Source organism: Tenebrio molitor, chromosome 3, assembly GCF_963966145.1.
Source record: "Tenebrio molitor chromosome 3, icTenMoli1.1, whole genome shotgun sequence".
NCBI lineage: Eukaryota > Metazoa > Arthropoda > Insecta > Coleoptera > Tenebrionidae > Tenebrio > Tenebrio molitor.
In genome coordinates, this window is record NC_091048.1 from 26643783 (window position 1) to 26665223 (window position 21441).

The 21441-nt window shown below is 37.5% G+C and overlaps 1 protein-coding gene across 3 annotated transcripts in view; it reads left to right on the top strand.

Annotated features, from left to right (window-relative positions):
• The window catches only part of Oamb (Octopamine receptor in mushroom bodies), a 105322-nt gene extending 85700 nt beyond the window's left edge, over window positions 1-19622 (top strand). For all 3 annotated transcript variants that reach the window (XM_069041129.1, XM_069041127.1, XM_069041128.1), the window contains 3 exons: window positions 6159-6369; window positions 14686-15418; window positions 18671-19622. In XM_069041129.1, the coding sequence (XP_068897230.1) occupies window positions 6159-6369; window positions 14686-15418; window positions 18671-18851 (1125 nt within the window). In that variant the 3' untranslated portion in view covers window positions 18852-19622. The remainder of the gene's footprint in view (window positions 1-6158; window positions 6370-14685; window positions 15419-18670) is intronic.
• Window positions 19623-21441: the final 1819 nt, after the last annotated feature.

A 21441-nucleotide genomic window follows, 5' to 3' on the forward strand; every position in this document is an offset into this window, starting at 1 on the left:
CAATGTTTGCTCATGTGAACTTATGATATAAAGTGTTTTCCGTCTGAAAGAAAGAAGACAACGTTGTGAAGTGGTCAATTTTTTTTTATACCAACAAACGTAACTCGTACATATTGCCGTAAGTTACAAGTAATAAAATTTTCATAGTTCGTTTAACGATTTACACGTTCTATGAGTAATTTAAATATTAGTTATTCAAGAGCGTGCGTGACGATGAAATCCATGAAACACAATTAGTGTAACAACCGAGATGTCAAAACTTTTATTGAAAAATTCTCCAGGCGCAACTACCATTTTTACAAATCTATAAGTTTGTACATTTTTATGGTTGAAATTATGTTAACAGTGAGAAATAGAAATTTTGGTAACTTTCAGGTCTTTCTAGCCCAGGAACATTTTAATTCGTTTACTAACGTAATTAATACAAGCTCAAAATATTTTTTTAGAATTTAAGATTTCCTTTTAAATTAGTAAGATGATGATCTTGTAATTGAAAATTTATATAAATGCGAAGAATCACTCGTTGTGTAAACTTCACTTGGGTGCGATAATAACTTCAATATCTCACTTGTTGCGTAAAAAATTATTACACATTTCTAGACGCAATCACGAAAAAGCATCCAGATTTTCCGCTCATACAAATTGTGCTAAAATGATTGTGGTATCGTATTTTGACAATTTGAGTGTTTTGAATTTTCACGCATACTAGAAAAGTGATACCAACTATCGAGAACATTCAAAATAACATGTATAAGAGAGGTTAGTTAGGTTTATCAACCAAACAATATTAACTCAATCAGTTTGTAATGATTTTAAACCAATTACAACTCATTAGAATAATAAATTGTTTGACTAGTTTTCGTTGGGTAAAACCGAGGCATCACTAATCATTTTGGAACACTTTGTAGTTTACCAATTTCCTTACCTAACATCAAAGATAGAATAATGCAGATATCTTTATTAAATTTGTAGTGATAAACTCTATAAAACATAATTTTCATAACTCACCTCGTACAATAAATAAGAAAGTGCAAAGAAATTTATTGAAACATTCACCGCCGCATCCACCATTTTTCAAAACAAATTTCGACAATTTGAGGTAAGAAAAATAAATTATTCAAAGTAATTTCTGTCTGAAAAAAGGAAGACATCGTTACAACGTTGTCAAATCTACATTCCAGGAAATCACAAGGAATAAAACTTCCATAGTCAGTTTAACGATTTACACGGTCTATGGGTAAATAAAATATTAGTTAGGCAAACACATTCGTGACGATGAAATTTATTAAACACGATTAGTTTAACAACCGAGATGTCAACACTGTTATTGGAGAATTCTCCCAGCGCATCCACCATTTTTACAAAATAATATGTTCGGTATTAATACAGGGTGATTCACTAATAATAATGTACCTAATGAAATTTGTGATGCAGCCAACATTACATTTGAACCGATTATGTGGATTTAAAAATATGTATACAGGTGTTCAGCTAAGACTTTCGAGCTTAATAACACAGTTATTTTCCAGCGGATTTTTGTGAAATTTAAAATGCAGATATGTTAAACGGTGAAGAATAAAATCCCATTAATGCAATCACCCAAGTCTAAAAACGCAACTTTTACATGCCTTTTTCAATTAAGATTTACATAAAAATTTGATCGTCAATAAAAAATGCTGTAGGGAAAAACTCGTTCTTGGAAGACGTCTGGTTTGCAAGAAAAAAGCAAAAAACTGTGTTAAACGTTGCTGCAAATGCAAAAACGTAGACGCATATGAAACATACGCGCAATTTTGCAGAATTTTGTTCATCTCTTTTCGCAGAAGCGCAAGTAACATATTTGACGTTTATCTTGCTAACCTTACAAACACTTACAAAGTTAAAGACAACATTTGTACGTAATTTATTATACTGGATGCTTAAATTCTTCCATAAAGGACTAAAACACGATCGGGATATTTTAGCAAGATAATTTAGTTCACGTACGCTTTCTGTGTCTTCAAATAAATTGACGACTCTCTTAACCTTACATTTTGTAAAGCCTACATTTGGAAAGTGTTCCACAAGAAAACGAACTGTGTCATTGAAGTTCTTACGACACTCTCCATTGGCAATTTTTTTTTCCTTTTTCAACAATATTGAAATTTCTGTCGCTTTAGTCTATTTTTAGAGTATTTTCAATAAATTTTCACAATTTGACGTTTCTAATAAAGCGCGCCCAATTTTGACAGACTTTAAAGGGTGTACAAAATGTTGCTTGGCAATTAATCATCAATTGTTTCAAAAGGTAACTGCTCAAGTACCTTCAAATTTTACATTAAATTTTTAACGACAAAATCTAATCTTTTCGTTGAATCAGACAAGTGATTTACTTAATTGTTTGTGTAGACCCCTATTTTTTAATGTTTTACAATCTAATAATAATCGCGCATAATTTTCGATACAGGAAACGTGTTAAAATGACATTTTTTAACTTGAGGTAATTTTATTATTACTAATTGAACTTTCACGGTCTAAAATATCTGCATTTTAAATTTCATAAAAATCCGTTGGCAAATAACCGAGATATTAGGCTCGAAAGTCTTAGCTGAGACACCCTGTATAGGTATTTATTTTAATTTTATAAAACAGTCAAAATGCTCAAATTCAATCAAAACCATTAAGGGCCGGTTGCACCATCGCCAGTTAAAGTTAACTGTAGGTTAATATGCTTCGTTACTTTGGTTACCTATTGTTATAACAATGTTTTCGTATATTTTAAACTGTAGTTAAATTTAACTCACGTTGGTGCAACCGGCACTATGTGGAATAACTAATAATTGTTCAACATAACAAGTTTTAGACGTGTGGCGGACATGTATTGTTGGTTGCATTACAAATTTTGTTAGGCTCATTATTACGCATGAATCACCTTGTATATTAATTACATAATTAATATCATATAACGGGTGACTATTAAAATTTTCACTTGGAGTTGGCTTTGAACGAGTTTTTATTTTTTCTGTTACTTTAGACACACGCAAGAACGAACGACAAATGTTAGTCGGTACAATTGAAACATAACCTATAATGTTAATTATAATGTCAAACTTGTCAGTGTCTAAGGTGCAACGGAAAACAAAACATGATCCACAGCCAACCCTAAGTGAAAATTTTAATAGTCACCCGTTATTAATAGTGATTAATAGATATTTGGGAACTTTTACATCTTTCCAGTTTGCGAACAATTTAATTTTTTACTATCCCAACACTGATTAATTTTTTTTTTTTAGAATTCATGTTTCCTGTGTTAAAAAATTAGTAATTTAACGATGTTTTCATTGAAGACTTATACAACTGCCCAGAATCACTTTACTTCGCATGCTTGCGTTTTTAGACGCTAAACTGTCAAAACCACAACTACAGTTGAATTACCCTCTCACATCAAAATCACGCGAATTTTTCACACATTCATTATGCCGCATCCCAAGAACAAATCGACCAATTTACCGTGTCCCGATTTTGACTGTCAAACCCAGCCCGTTCGCTTCCTATCGTGCACTACATCTCCCCACCAATTAGCTGTCAAAATTGCCAATCACTCTCGACCTTTGGCAGAACAAACCCTCGAGCTCGTTACATTTTACCGTGCTCGTTTTACCGCCCCAAGAATCTGTTCGGGTGAAATATAGACACTGCATCAACTCCGGCCTCGCAAAAATGGGGTAAACATCTATTACAGCCGAACGGTGAACATAATGGACCGATGAACCCTGTCATGTATCCAATACTGCCAACAAGATCGTGCAAATATGGCGCCGCTGCCAATTTCATAATCGCGAAAAAGGGCAAGGTGAACAGTTCCGTCGGAAAAAAAAAACCTGGGAGAGAATATACGCGAACGTAATTGCATTTCGTGACTTTAAATTTGTCGGGGTCGTTATAAAAATCCGCCTAGTCCGCAGTTTCGATTTCGTCCGACTGCGGACTCGTCGTAATTGCATTTTGTTGTGAATATATTGTTACCTGCGCCGCCCCTCGCCCACATCCGCCCCACTCGAGGAGGACAATTATCAACGAAAACGAACGCGACGTCCTAATTCATACGAATATCAATATTTACGGCCGACTCAATACCGACGGATGCGAAAGGACTTCGATATTAAATTCGTGTTTGTGTCGTGTCCTTTATGGAGAGAAAAAAACGGAAAAAAATCCCATCGATTGAAGTAAAGGGACGCGGTTAATTTACGACGCCGCCGCCGACTTTTTGACGGTTCCGTGTGGGGGGCGGTCGCACTTTCGTGATTAGTAGGGAAATGAGAAATTTAACGAATTTCGGAGTGTAACACGGATTGGTTTTGTTTCCATGATTCAGAGATGAATAATTTATTACGTTTCGTTGCTTCGGGCCTTGCACTTAATAAATGGAGGCACTTTTTTAGGGCCGGATTAACGCGAAGAACGCCCCGAGCCGGCCCAAATGGCTGCTAATTTAACTCGCTCTTCCAAGACAATTTACGTTTCGTTCATAAACACACGGAGATTATGCTAAAATTTATGGCGGGGGTTCGGGAGGAATCGCCAAAAAAGAATGGAAAGCGACGCGGTTTTAGAAAGCACAAGTTTTACATTTTATTCACACTTTTGGGAAAAATGGGACACGAAACGACTCTAAAATGGTGCAGTCGTGGCTCAGAACTCAAAGCGCCAACGACAAAATTGCATTTGAAGTTTTTACAAAAAAATCGCTTAATCAGAGCTGCTACGAGTACATATACAGGGCATTTCAAGAGTGGTAATTTAATGAGCCCGACGGAATGGAGAATGCAACCCACAATACATTTCAAAAGCTAACGTGGATATTTTCAATATCGTATTGTTTTAAAATGAAACTGGGAATCCATGGTGGCTTTGAAAATGTATTGTGGGTTGCATTCTCAATTCTGTTGGGCTCGTGATCACTCGTGAAATATCCTGTAGATTAAACGTCTGCGTCAAGCCTCATTTCATATTTTATGGGTAGAAGAGGCTTCACTTCCTTCAAAAAATATCTACCCGAATGTAACAGAAAAAACTTGTACATAGTCCGGTCAAATTAAAATTTTCTTGGCATTAGAAGTTGTTGTAGAAGTACAAAATAGTAGATTATAGCATTAAGAGTAGAAGTGAGTGTTTTTGTGCTGAGCCCAGAGATGGAAGGCCGAGACGCAGTCGAGGTCGACAACTGGGCGAATACCAAAATCATTTTGAAACATACTCTTTTGTGGCCACTGCAAAAATAATTCTCCAACGGTGATTTTTTTGTAACGACCGATTCAGCGCCACTTACGTTTCGAACATTTTTCGACAAATCCATCACAAAAGTGTGAGACCTAAACCCATCATTTTCGACCTTCGTGCTAATAAAAAAACAACAAAACGATTTTACTCGAGCACAAATGGAACGTTGGCCCTTTCAGTTCTGAACGATAAAAATATCACACAAAAAAAAAAGACGAGAGCCGCCTCTCAGCACTGGATGCTTCCAATTAGATTAGAATAAATTGAACGATCAATATCTCATCGGCAAGTTCGTGAAGTCGAAGAACATTTTGCTGTCCGAGTACAGAGTAAGCCACTCAACCGTATTCCACTCATGTCCCAGACATATTCAATTAGAGACAAATCCGATGACCGGGCAGGCTAGAGACGAGCTTCGTGTTTGTCCAGCTCAAACAACAAATTCTTGATTTTGCCATGTGAAACTGCGCATTATCTTGTTGACGCCGAAAACTTCAACAAAAATCGAATAAATCAACTCCGATCAACTGCGAGTGCACCCGTGATTGTACGTGGCACGTGTTATAAAATAATAACACCAACTGGTCGGATTCGCTCTGAGTTTTCGGTTGAGTTTTTCAATTCCCACGAACGCACATGTGCAACTCGCCACGACAACTTTATTTCCTGTTTTGGCGAAAAAGTCCGCAGCAGATTCGAGGGGAGAGTCTCCCACACCCCACCGGTTAATTCTTGCCGCGTCCTGGTGTATTTTTACGTTGGCGTGCCCCGGTTGCGGCGAGGTTGGTTGCATAATCGCGTAATTAAATCTGGTGCGCCGTCCGGAATAAAAGTGATTTGTATAATTTGCATCAACCCGGCCACATGTTAATCTAATTAATCCCTGTTAATTTTAGACGGAAGACGATATAACAAACACGACCCGACCAGAAAATCCGCACTGCCCCTGGAAGTGCGAACTCACTAACGAGGCTGGATACGTGGTGTACTCGGCCCTCGGTAGCTTTTACATACCCATGTTCGTCATGCTCTTCTTCTACTGGCGTATTTATAGAGCGGCCATAAGAACCACCAGGGCAATTAACCAGGGATTTAGAACGACCAAAGGTTTGTGTGCTTGTTGTGTTCTGCCCCACGTCTGGATGTTCGTTAACGCTGACCTCTATTATTCATCGGTGGCAAAAAATGTTATTTACGACGAGTCCGGACGCGGAACTCGTTAAGATTGGAAAAAGTGCACGGCCAAAGTGCGTTCTTGTTTGTTCCGGTTTCGGAACAAACAGCGAGGGACGTTCTCGCGCTAATTTATAGAAAGTCGCGCCCTAAACGACACTAAACGCACCGTTTAATGAATAAACGGCGACGTACGTTCAAATTAAGAATGGTCAGAGGTAAACAAGAACCTTTCCGAGTCTGAGCCTTCGTACTGGGTGCGGCGATAATTTTGGGACTCCGACCCGTGCACCCAATTAGTGCTACAACACCGTCTCTTGACGGAACACTTCTTGGGATAGATTTTTACGTTGAAATTTATTTCGAAACTTTGAGACGTCCGACACTACGACAGATTAAGTTGAGTTTAATAAAATTTGAGAAAACTTTACTGCCAACCAAGGAATTCTGAAGGGACCTAAGTCCAGAGTTGTGGTGAAGCTTCTTGCTATGCATAAATTCTTTAAATTCACACAGATAAAATTAATTTCAGCAATCAGTACTGCGTTGAAATTAAAAATTAATTAATTAAATCTTATCTAAAAGATTCTTGAAATGTCATCTACGACAATTGCATGTATCGAGCGTTCAAAACATTTTGTGGTCAAGCAGGTCATGGTTTTCTTTTCTTTTATTTACAGAGATATAACCTCACTTTGATCGTCACTTTATTGTAAATTAAGTCGCTACTTTAAACCAGAAAGATTCTCAATAATCAGTTCTAAAATGAACAGTACTTGCAAAAAAATAATTCACACCACTATTTGTTCGCTGAATAAATGACATTTGACAGCTGATAAAGTTACGCCATACGTTAACAGAACAAAAGCAAACGCCAAGCTATTAACCACACGCTTTTTTGAACGCTCTTTTTCCTTTTCATAATTTACTCTGATGTGTGTTCTACAGTGAATCAAATTTTTTTTGAATAAAATGAAAAGAGCCACTGGTGTGATTTTGTTATAAATTAATAAGACTTGCTTCTGGAGCCTCATCTGCTGCAAAGAAATATTTTTCCGATTGATTTGCAACTTAATTGGTTGACTACACAAAAGCCTTCTAATTTTAAAAGTGCAAAAATATAAAAATAGTGTCAAATGTTTCATGTGTCGGATGTTACCATTTTTGCACGTGTGCCAAAAATTTATCATCTCTGATCTAGCCTATACGCTGTGAAGTATTTTTTGACCATTCAAGATTTTGATGATTTTCAGCGACGTATTTCACAAATACAGGGTATTTCACGAGTGATAATGAGCCCGGCGGAATTGAAAATGCCTGATTTATGGCGAATGTAATAAAAATGCTTCTGCCGATGCGCGTTTATGCAGACTTCATTTTTTCATAATTTCTTTTAACCAAGCGAATGACCTTTATATCAAAATGTACGAAACTGCACAACTATGTTTTATGTTTTTTAAATTAAAAAACAAATATCCACGTTAACTTTGCAAATGTATTGTGAGTTGCATTTAATTCCGTCGGGCTCCTTATCACTTGTGAAATATCCTGTATAAGAATATGAAAAGCATGTCATGCAAAACAAGAACACTGTAGTTAAGTGCCTAATATCAAGTGAGCGTAAGTTTCATTATCTTTTGTTCAACTTATTTTTTATAAAAAGAAACTACAAAATACCAATTAGTGCAGTGAGAGGGTTTTTCTTTTATTTGTTTTTTAAGCTAAAAAATTACCAAAGTGCTTTTTCAAACGTAATGAGTTTTTTCCACGAGAAGAGCTAATTATTGTCATTGTCAACTGATTTTTTTCAAAGTGATTCGGTCGTGGAAAATTTTTATTTTTATATCTAACGTCCCTTTTACTCTCAACTGTGATAAAGTTTTATTTGCAAAAATCCTCACGTATTCTTCCAACCACCGTGATACTTAAAGGAAAAATAAGACTCAATACCTATACCTACCCTCTTCAATCTTCGTATTAACAAGTTCTTCGAAAAACAGGTAATAATCCAGATAATCTAAGTTGTTTATCGAAGCGAACTTAATTTTTTTTTTTATTTGAAACTGAGTCGACTAAATAACTTATCAGAAAACCCTCTCTTCTTGATATACTTCCATAGAAGACCAAACCAATTAAGAATGATCGTTGATTAGTTTCGTTTTCTTTTTCAATTGATCTAAACGCTCAACTCGCCCACATTTAACCTATAAAAGTAGCCGCTCAAGTAGGGCAGTACTTCTCAACTTCCAACGAGTTTCTTCAGACAGTTGATTTTTATAGATCGTGTGATAAAAAAAAATCTAATCGAATCAACCTTGGAGGTGTCGGTGATTGAACTGTTCCGACAATTCTCAAATAAAATAAAACAACCAAAGAAAAAATTTCGAAGGTGATAATTTTATAAGGTTTTACAATTAAAAATATGCGAAATTTCAAAAAAAATAACTGCAACAACTGGAAACATGAATGCAAGAAAGTAAGGTTAAGAAGTTGATTGACGTTTCGTGGAAACACGTGTGTAGCTGTGGTACAGTTGCGGAATTAAAATTTCGGGCACTATTTTTCTGTCACTTCAACAAAATCTCTGTAAAGCACCTTCTACTGTCATCATGACTAACATTCAAAAATTTAACTTTTCTGTATCAGTCACCCAATCAATTTTGAATTTTGAGATTTCAGTTAGTTGCACTGAGTGTAATTAAATAATCGCTTTGATATGTTGCCTACCCGTTATTATGCCACAAATGACAATTTTTGAATGGCAAAAAGACAAAAATATGACAAGAGTATAAAATAAGGTTATTAACGTAAAGGTTGTTTTAGAGTTTATATCATGACATTGACAATACTGTCCGAAATTTTAATTCCGCAACTGTACAAGTTGCGGCGAAGTCTGACCAAGAATTTAAATTGTAGCAGCCAGCTACCAATTATGCGCCTGCTGAGTAGGCAAGCAGCTATGCGGTTGTGCGCCGATCCAGCTAAAGGCCATTATGACATGCGCAATGTACTGCTAGAATTATTGCACCGTGTTGTGTTCTGTTACTTCTGTTTAGTCTTTGTATTCTGTACTACAACTCTGTAATACATGTAAATATAATTGTTTAACCGAACTGTGGCCGTGATTTGGAACCGAACGGACGAAAGTCTCCCTCTACAAAATTAAGGTCAAAAAATAACTTTGCAAAAGCTGCAGTAAATGTTTACAGCGCTATGAAACTTTTAGCAACTAAAATCAATTGTATTGAAGGATATTTCACAAGTGATAATACTGATAATGCAACCCACAATACATTTGGAAGGTATTTATCGCGTCCATATCCAGCTTTACGTTCCAAATGTATTGTGGGTTGCATTTTCTATTCCGCCGGGCTCATTATCACTCGTGAAATACCCTGTATATAGAGAAATACAATTTCCCAAGGATGACTCTACTACAAATTTTCTTAATCACACGATATTTTCTCTAAGAGCACAATATTGTGTCGATATCCTTTTTTTTCTCAACTCAAAGTTTCTACCAAACGCCTTTGACCAACATCACATTTATCTTCCGTTAATCTAAATTTCTTTAAAAATCTATTGCTTTAGGGGAAAAGTTAAGGATGAGGTGTGGTCTTTTGAAACTAAACTTCAAAAATCTATTTGAAAAACATATATCAGTCGTTTTCAATGATATCCGTGCTGTCAATATTACACTATTATGATGACATCACTTGCTGTCTCAGTTTAGTCATTTTGAATTTCCTAATTTGGCAATTTACCTTGACCCGGCAAATTGACAAATTCAAATTATTATCTATCATTTCATGTTTTACACCATGTGGACGATTGAGCTCTTGTTTGTTGTTGATGTTTCATGAAATATAAATTTTCTTGTACCATAACCTCAATTTCTTGTTTGAAATTTTTAAGATTTGCTTATCCTCTGGCTGAATACTGGTTATGAATTTGTGTGTACTATTGCGGACACGGAATCTTGGACGATATGTCATTCGATTGACATAAAAATGTAAAACTGGCTTTAGGTGCAACTAACCTCACTTTCGATTTTTATAATTTTTATCATTTCAAATGTCAAATAGTTTAAAACGTCAATCATAATGACAATAATGCCTGGCTTACATTGACATTTTTTGAATCGACATAAATTTGGCGTCTAAAATTCCGTATCCGCAACTGTAAAATGTGCTACAACATATTAAAAATGACACTGGCAGCACGGATGTCCTTGAAAACGACATATAAAATAGTGGCACTTGAATATTTTTATAAATGCATCAAGATCCTTTAAATTTAAATGCAATATGCTTACGTAACATAATAAAATTAAACACAGTCTCGACCTTCAAGTATTACATCTTACTAATTTCCTCTCCATTTTAAATTTATATCCCACAAATGAAAAATTATTAAACTTCTTTGTATTTTCCTTTAAACACGTCCGCCTTAATCCGTTTTTGTTTAATTTGCTTTTGTAATCGCTTTCCAGCCACCACATCTCATCTCAATGACTTGAATGTCAAGCATAATACTCTTATCCAACTTTTAGAAACATTGTTAAGTCACTAGTTCGTTGTCTTTTTCGTCTATTTCGATAAAACAACGCTGATAAACATAAAAGAAATAAGAACAACAATCACAATGCCGGCTGAAACCGAATTTCAGTCTTAGTCCGTCAGATTATTGTATTTTTGTTCAATTCGGTCAAATTTGCGCTTCACCACTTTACAACAAAGAGCTCAAAGTGAAGTGGACATTAACGTGATAAAGTTGGAACTGCAGACGTTTCATTCATGAATACCAAACGATGCAAGCTAAATGGTAAAAATAATTGAAAAAGAGTTTAGAAGGTCTGTCTGATGCCTTTTGCAGGGGAGGGTCACCCCGCAGCCTGCAGGACGCGACGTTAAATAAATTTCTCGTCGATCGGTTTAGTGGAGGTGTATCGCGGAAACTGGACAAATCGATGGGGTCAACCGCCCTCGTTCCGCGATCCACCCCGTACAAAGCCCTGCCGGCTCCGCGCCACTTATGTATTATTTACTCGCCATCGAACACATTCTGGACGAGCAAAGTACGTTTTTGTGTTCAAGTCGTTTTTTCGTCGGCTCGTGAAAGGTTTCACCCGGACCATCAAGGAGCTGCGCGCTTCAGATCGCCGTTAATATAAACCACCCCCTTATCGACGGTCAGCGTGCGGCTCTAATTAGATGCGATTTGCCGCCGCCTAATCATCCAGTTTAATTAAAAGTGATCGTTTGTGTTCTTGCAGGCGGCTCGTTACGCATCCGCTCAAATTTAATGTTTAGTTTAATTAGCGACAGTCGCGAAATAAATGGATCAAAGCGTCAACCTGACGCGCCGCGACCCCTCCGCAGTTTTAGATTTCAAATTTCCATTTGTCTTTCTGGGTTCGCCCTAAACGAGGAGGAGCGCCGACAAAGAGTAAATATTTTCTCGGCTCAGGTGAGAAAGAATCGAGTGTCACCTCCGATTCCGCCACGTTTCCACCACTTTTGTCTCGGCGGAATCTTCGCGCAAATTCGCAGCCTCAACAGAGGGCAATTATCGCGAGCGGAAACGAGAACCCCGGCCGCTGCAGCCCCCACGACCACGTGATTCATTTCGACGCGCGTATTACTGGTTGCCTGCACTGCGAAAACCACCACAAAGGAAAAATGGTTTCAAATACTTGCACATACAACAAATACACTCTTTGTTCTTCAAATTGTACAACACACACACCAACTCCTCTCGTAATAACTGTTATAAAACAAATCAAACATGACCTAGTTAATCGTGGAAGGGTACTCACCAAAACAATCTCTTTAATGATGGTTGTTAGGCAAAGGACGCCAACCGACAGCGTCTCCAATAACGAAACATTCTTCGTCTCAAATCAAACTTTAATTAACTATTTTTAACTTTATTGTCCACATTAAATCAAATCACGCACTGCTTTGCCGACTGACGCCAGGACGCCACTTTGACATGACATAATAAAATGACAACAATGACAGTTAAGCCGTTGTCCACAGTTTAATACGTTTTTCACCATAATAATTCATGACATTATTTCTAAATAAATTAAATATTGTAATTAATATAATCCACGTGAATAATTCTGATTGATATTATAAATCTGTGACATATGTTGGCGAGGTTCTGAAGTTTCAGACTTAGCGATCGTGATCGGTTTATTTATCCGATTGGATAAAAGTGATTGGAAAAGTAAAATCAGAATTTGTATGTCTAGATAACGAGACACATAAATAAATATTTCCACACCGAATGTGTGTACTAATGTTGTATTAACCACGTCATAGCGACACAGGTAAATCAATAGACTAGTTGTACACTTACGGGTGTAATTAATCTCTTGGTATGATAGTCACGAGGTGGACATCACCGATAAATTAATTCCCAACGCATTGGCTACCCCAAACACGATTTTAACTAACTCTTTTTATTATTCATTACTCGCATACATCAAATATCGCAAATTATTTCAGCAGGGACCACTTTGACAGGACTGTGGATGACACGTGATCGGTGATGACACAGTATGATACATTACGACCATCAATATTACCTGTCCGCATTATCGGTGCTTACACATTCAATGAGATTTTTTTAGTTGTGAAACTTGGAGAAACAAGTTTAGTGAATTTTGTGAAAAAACAACACGAACAGAAATGTAAATAATTGCGAAAGGAGTCAAGAGGGAGCTTTATTATTAATTTTATGTTCATACTTGATTGTGATGTTTCCTGTACAATTTAATTTGTTTTTTAATAAAAATGGATGAAGGGAAAATTAAACACAAAATGTTCGCAAGTGGTAAAACTGCTCTTTGTTAAAAAATTGCACGGTGGATTGTCAACAAGTTAGGGAGAAGAGCAAAAGTAAAAATTAAATTTTCTGATGAGATTTGATATTTCGGTGCTGCAAAAAATTATTTGCTCTTATTGTTCTCCACTTCGGAGGATTACTCTTGACTCCATCTGTTCTTTATTAATAATAAAGTCAAGAGTCTCGACTTGACGTCTCTGGTTTGGAAGCGAGAGTCGCTGTCATAAAAGTCACTCTAGAGGAAACTACAATCTGAAGAGTTTGTGTAAACGTAAACACGTAGACCATCACTGCAGATTTTATTTTTTAATAAGAGACAAACCATTAAATAAAGTCGAGTTCAGCAAATAAAATGGGCAGAGTTTCTAGTACTTTCTGTTTTGCACGGTTGGCAGCATTGATCCTTGTCCACAGTGACATTTGCCATTCAACTAATTTTTGTGTTTTCATTTAACGGTCAAGAAATTATTCTCAAATGAATTTGATGCCAAATCTAGTTTCATTTTCAGTTTGACTAAACTCCCCTGTCTGAAGAGATACAAAAGTGGAATATCGGTAGTTTTAGCACGATCAGTCGATCACATTCCTTTTTAATGTAAATTGAAACTGCAAATTAAATTCAAGTTGCTACTCCAGAATTTGGTGATAATCAAATTAAGTATTAGTACTCATTGCCAGAAATCATGGATATCTTTTGTTTTGTATTTTTATATGTATTTTATTATTATTTAGAAATTAGTCTGCATAAAATTAAAATATTGGAGAAAATTATTTGATTAGGAATTAATGTTATTTAAAGTTGGCAATGCAGCGTCACACACTGAGTTTGACAGTAAATTGATATAAAGAAAATGGAGTAAATTTTATGCTTGTTGTTAAATTAAAATTGATAAATAAATCCACTGGAACGATGAAATGTTTTCTTTCACTCCTATTTTCGTGATTTGTGTACTATGTGGGCAACCAGCAGTGCAGTACTGTCACTGTCAAATTGACAGGCCACAATATGGCTGTCGTATTTTGATGGGGGTTGTGCAGCTGCTCGAACAGGGCTGGGGAGCGGCAAACGAGACCGTACTTAATGTAAGAAGCAAAGCGCCATATTTTCCATTTAATGAGGCAAAGAAATCTCGAGCCGCGTCATCAGAATCAGTTTCCCTGGCACGTGTATCGGCAACAAATTCCAATCCGGCGATGACAAATCTCCGAAAGTAGTGATCAAACAAGCTAATACTCCTTTCCTCGAGCTCCCTCGTGCCTCCTAATAAACTTCCCGAGAAAATCGCTCGGCATGCCGTTTCCTTAATGGAAACACGCGTCAATAAGAGATGACGTTGACAAATTAGTCCGCAACCGTCAGATTCCTCCACATCTCATAACGTCGCTTTGATGCAGGTTCGCGGGGCTTCGGCAACCGCTTCGACGAGCAGCGCCTCACGCTCCGCATCCACCGAGGCCGCGGCTCGTCGGGGAAGCGCCACCACGGCTCGCCCCACAGCAACGGCAGCAACAGCACCACCACCACCACCGGCAGCGTCAGTCCGAGCCCGTCGACGCGGGGCCGGCACGAGCGGGTCAAGATCAGCGTGAGCTACCCCTCGAGCGACAACCTGTCGCCGCCGCCCAACCCGCACCTGTTGGCCGTCGCCCCCAGCAGCCCCACCACGCAGGCCAGCTACGCCGTGCACTACTCCGTCAACGGGAAGGACGCCACCTCGACGAGCCTGTACAGGCGGGAGAACCAGCTCCGCGTGCAGCGGCTTAACTCGCGCAGGAGGGCCTCGTCGCGGAGGTCGAGCAGCTGCGACAGCGTCGAGAGGGCCCCAAGCCCCAGCCCCAGCTCGTGCGACGACGGGCACAAGCCCAAAGTGATGTCGAGGCGGATGGGCAAGAGGAACATTAAGGCGCAAGTGAAGCGCTTCAGGATGGAGACTAAAGCCGCGAAGACGCTCGCGATTATCGTCGGCGGGTTCATTTTCTGTTGGCTTCCGTTCTTCACCATGTATGTAGTGCGCGCGTTTTGTCCGGACTGCATTCACCCCTTGGTGTTCTCGATCCTCTTCTGGCTGGGGTACTGCAACAGCGCGATCAATCCGCTGATTTACGCGCTCTTCTCCAAAGACTTCAGGTTATACATGGTTCTAATTGGAATTGTTGTTTTGTTGTCTAGCTGTCGAGAAAGAATTTCGAAGCGGCGCGGCGGCTGAGCTGCCCCCAAAAAAAATTCACCAACTGGGCCAGATTTTATCACGGTTATTTTATTCATGTGCCAAACTCACGGGATCTGATAAATACCCGACAAGTCAAAATTTCACAATATTTCATAAAAACCTAAATAAAAATGTTATTCAACACACAAATGTTTCAACACGAAGTTAAAAGAGTTCATCGTAATATACGTCGCTTAAATAAAATCAAGTGTGGTCGGTAAATCGCAGAAACAATTTAAAATAAAATATTTCACATTTTAATTTATAATAAAAACTCGAGGAATTTAATTTTTAATCTTAACAAGCTTGCACCAACCTTGCATAACACTGCATTTTTTTGTTCTCGTTAAAAACTAAATTCCAAATATGTAAATACTGAACGAATGACAATGCATTTTAAAAAATACACAAAAAAGGTCTAGATCAATTGGCAACAGGTCTGTGGCGTCAGTTGTGCTTCCCTAGTGTCCAGGTTTCCTAAAGCAAAATTGTGAAAGTAAGCTGGATAATATTTTGCTTACTTCTTTACTTCATCGATATCAATTATCTTTTATAATTTTCCCAACGCATGAACTATATTAATTTTTACGAGCTCATGAATGCTTTTGTTGTTGCGAAAATAAGCACGCGTCGCAGACGAGAGAATCCAAGATTGTGGAACGAGAAGATTACGGCTTCAGAAAAAGATATAATGTGGCTGAAATAGTAGTGTAGTGAAAGGGAATCCCCTCGAAACAGACAATTAAATCCATGAAAAAAGTACTGCAAGCTTTAAGGTCTCTGGAGAAAGAAAGAAACTTAAGCCTCCATATCAAGTTTTTTTAAGTTGCTTCTGTTGGTAGACAATGCATCTGACATAAGATTGGAGCTTTATGCCTCACCATCAAAATTGCATTTCTGCCATAAGGAACTATCTACTTCACTTGTTTACTTTATCGGTCAATCTTTAGAAATGCTGATGGCGGAAGAAAGTCAATCGTTTGGAAGGTTTCGAAGTGTGTGATATCAAGCGTGGAATGAAGTGAGGAAGGAAAAGATTTCGTTCACGCGAATTGCGTGCAATTCAAGTGAACGAAAGCGACCTTACTCTCGTGTCTTGTATTAGGTTTTGTTCGATACCTCCTCAAAAAGTAACTTTCCATTCAAAATTTTAAATAAAAATAAATCACATTTTTGGACGAATTTGTTGCTATGGAAAAATAAAATACAAAATAAACAAAGTTCTGTAACGTCAATAAAGAAGGTGTGTGCAAATTGTGGAAATTGGGGAAATGGATGATGAAGAGTCATATGTTCCTGACAATGTCCTGAGGTACCAAATGTTGTCTAAAGAATCAAAATTACGTTATCAGGAAGAATTTGAAAAATTTATGAGTTAATGAAAGACAGTGAGCGAAAGTGAAGTGAACGAAAGAGAAACCTTTACACACTGGTAACTATGAATACAGACTCACTTTCTAGGGAGGTATCGAACAAATATTATTTAGAAATCCATTTATTCTGAAGTTGTGCAGAGCTCCACCGGTTTTGAAACTTCTGAAGAAGTTCACGGGGAGCTGGTGCTTTTGAGAAGAGAAATTTTTGATCAGGCTGTGGTGACAATCCGTCCTCAAGCATTACTTCAAGCACTGACAGCTTTGCACTTAATTCCAAGACACTAAAGCGCGTTCACTGAGAACGTCTCTTAGAACGCACTCGCTCTCTCTACTTGAATTAACACTTTCTGTCAGTAGATCCGGAGCGTCACGAACTAATCATTTCGGTCTTTACAAACTTCAAATTCTTCGTCAATGCGCGTTTAAATCGTTGTTATTGTTAAATCAGTTGATGTTTCGTTCATGCACCACGATCTTTGCACACACCAAACAGCATCCAGCAATGGCCAAAAAAGAGAACATTGAAAGAGATGGTTGCGTCATACAGAAACAAATCCGAAAGTGTTGAATAGACAGTTAAGATGTTTTTTAATGTTCTTGATGAGTTGAGAGATGCTTCACGAAGTTTTGGTCATCTATTAATTTCAAGGAGAAAGTAAAACCATAGAAATCACATAAATTGCAACCACAGCTGCAACAACAACAAAAGCTTCTTCAAACCTGTCAACAAAGTGAAAGTATTGTTTTCAAAAATACACAATAAAAATCTTAAGACATTGTAGTGAAGCTTTTATTTCAAATATTGTTCTACATGTGGTTTTGACTCTTGCCTTTTGATCCTTCTTGTAATAGATAAGTTGATTTTCTTGAATAACAAATACTGTCGCGAGCAAAAAATTCTGGTCGTCAATGTTATTTCAAAATTAAGTTAGGTTGTCACAAATCAAAAAAAAATTCCTGCCTGATTATGCCCATGTCAACAAAGTGTCAAAAAAATAGAAAAAAAATGACAATCAATGTCATACAACATGATGATAGGTTATGATATTTACGACCGTTTTACAATGGAGCATTTTCTATTGTGTCAAAGCATGATTTTGACGACCAGTTTTTTTTGCACGCGACAGTACATACCGACCACACATTAAAATTTAAAAGAAATAAACGAGGCTGTCATGTTGAAAAGATTTTTTTAAATTTCGGTTTTAACTGCGAATAGCACATGTAAAAAATGAATAAATGAATCTCCAACGACATTCGACCTTACAATTTTGTTTACAATTTTCAAAACAACGTAAATATTATTTGATATGTGATGCCGCTTATTTGGATTTAATGCAAAACTATCTAAACTGTTTACCTAATACAAGAAGTGCTCCAAATGTGAATTTTTTGCAAGCAGCACTGCGCCAGGTGTTGTTCTTCGAAATAAAAAACACATTTTAAATAATTTCACAGATGGACGAAAATCTGATAACATTTACATATTTACATTTATGTATTAAAACTGATCAGACATTTCTAGTACAAGAATGAAAGACGAGAAACCCTGAATTCAGTTTGTGAAGTCGGAACTCTTTAAAACCAAAAAGTTTTTAATCTTCGTTTATGTATTTTTATTGCTACATCCTATTTCATTTTCGTGAATACATTTAATTCGTGTATAACTGGTTGCATAGTTTACACATAAATATGCTGAGAATAAATGTCTGCCACCAGCAATACACTCAGCGACGGCGCTTGGTGTATTCCACTGGCCACTTGGATCTCTCTGTGACTGACTTTATTCTGCAGGTTCGCGTTCAAGCGGATAATCTGCAAGTGCTTCTGCAAGCGTCGTGACCCCGCCGGGCGGCGGGGCTCGGACGGGTCGCAGCTGCAGGGCCGCCAGTTCCGCTCGCCCAGCTACAACGTGCAGCAACACGAGCTCGGGGACGACAGCGACCCGGGGGCGGACCCGTCGGACTCGAGGTGACGCAGTCGGAAGCGGCGCCAACCTCACGTCTCTCAAGTGTACCTGGACAAAGACTCCGTGTTCAAAGTGGCGATGTGTCTGTACGGCTGACGGCGAATGTTCGGTCTTCGCGGACAGCAGCAGACGACGCCGTGAAGACGCCCACTCCTCGTCCGGCAGAGCGGCGCCCGCGACTGTCCCAGAGGCCTTCTAGATAGGAAAAGAACTGTTTCGAGGTTCGCCGGATGAGGAACCCTAGCTCGTAGTTCCCAGTGAAAAATGATGTAGCATTTAACCACCATAAAATTTAATTGTTCATTCATTTCGGAGAGGGAAAGATTAACGACTTAACTCTTTGTAATACTAGGATAAATAAATTATAAGACAACTCTCATCGCGCACAACCGCTCGCTCGGTTCAGTTTATTTATTTATTGTTTCAGTTTTCAGTAGAGCATTTGTACATTGTCATCGCGTTGTTTTCAGGAACTTGTCCGAGTCAAGACATCTTGAATCTCGGACTGAGAATAAAGGCTGTGTTTAGTAGCCAAATGTTAGTTAATTTTTTTATGTCAAATCACGTTTCGACGTCAAATTGATCTTAAATTTCATCCATGGATTAATGTTAAATATCTAAGACACTAATTGTCATATAAATAGTGTGGAAAACAAATGTAACAATTTTTGGAGCCTAATTTTAAATTACGTCGTTTTAAGGTAAATCCATATTTGTAAACAGTGTTCAACAAATGTATTCTCAATGTAAAAGTGTAAATAAAGATATACAAACTGATTCTCTTCTCAAAACTCGAACACAACTGGTTTTCTTGTGACATCTGATGATGTCAAAATCGAAATTCCAGTTTCGTTTTACACATTTACACAATTAGGTTTAAAAAAAATCCACACAGCTTTAGAAACTTTCCAGTAGTTATAAAACACGATGAACTACGACCAAAACGACTCAACAGTTTTCTTTCATAACCCCACTTTTTCCGACACTTGTAAACACACTAAAAACGAAAGTTGGCGACGTTGTCGGTTGTATTTTCGATGTAGAATGCAGTGTTGGTGGATTTTTCATTTTGAAACAGATTATACAGTCTATTTTTTAATCAAAGAACCACGACCTGTTGATTTAGGTTTGTAAATATAAAATTTTACTAAATTTAGAGAATTTAATGATATCTATTGGCTATACCAGCCAACGTCTGACATTTTTAATGTCCTTGAAAGTACGCAAACTCGCAGCTAAAATTTGAACGTGTTATTAAAAATGCTTCGCAAAGTAAGACATTTATTAAACTCTCAAATTAGTTGTTATTCGTTGTTATTAACTTTATTAACATGCTGCGCTACTAATATCTCTAATAACCTCAATTTTTATATGATGAGATTTTTCACCCTATGTCAAAAGTGTACAATGTTGTCACCTCTATTTTGTGTGTAAATTGCGGTGTTGTGGTTCTTTGATTAAAAAATAAACTATAGTTCCTACACTATCAGGAGTTGTCTTCAGAACGACGACTGAGAAAACGACAATTCTTTTTCAAAATGGCCGCGAAAGCCTTCCGCTTGATAAAATTGCTTAATTTAAATTTCTAGAGAGTGATCTCATGCCTTAAACATCACTAGATAATTTTTTTAAGAGTTTGTACTTTGAAAATATAAAAAATACTCTTAATTAATTATTAAAAACGATTTTATTTTAGTAAGAACTATAGACACATTTCATTCATGTCTTGGAAGTGTGTGAACATTTTTATTTAAGTACCACCAGTATACAGTAGGTCCAAAATGTCTCTTGCTTTTACAGCGGACGCCTCAATGTATGCAACCAGCTTTGCTGCCGAAAGGTGTCGATTATTTATGGACCTATCCGTTTTTTATAATCAACTGTCAGTGTCAAAATACAGAAAAAGACCAAACTGTATACCTATTAAAAATCCTTAATATTTGGTCCAGTTCTATCTCAATTTCACCCTAGATCATTATTGAGGTTATGTTGCATATATTTATGAGTGTGAGACACGTGTTTAATTTAAATTGTCAAATGTGACAATCGTTATGAGCCAACAGTTTCCAGATTGTGTTTACGTCTTGGCAAATAAAACGCTGGTGCTAATGCAATCCGAAATTACTGTTTTATCCGAAATTCATGGCAAACGTAATTAGACAACACTGTATAGTGTATAGCGCTTCTCTATTATCATCCCGACTGTCGTATACCTCCACTTCGACTCAGATTAATTAAATCATGTTCCTTACGACGACTGAGCAAACTAATTAGTATTAGTTAATTACTCAAAGAATGACATCGTACTTGCAACAAAGTACCAATCACTCTCTCAGAAATAAACCTTCTAGATTTAATAAACGTAATTCCGAGTAGATGACGGATGTGACAGCTCCGAAACTAGTAGAGTTGTCGTTTTTTCAAACGTAGCGAACTAATTACAGGGAGAGTCGAGGTGGGGTCTTATGACAATCGAGCGGCGGCCTGAGTAGAGGCACGTTTACGTTGGGAGTTCTCAAGCGGACACTATCAACAGGCACCGAACTAAATAGTCGAAGAGGAAGTGAAGTTGATCAGTAACAAATCAATTTTTGTA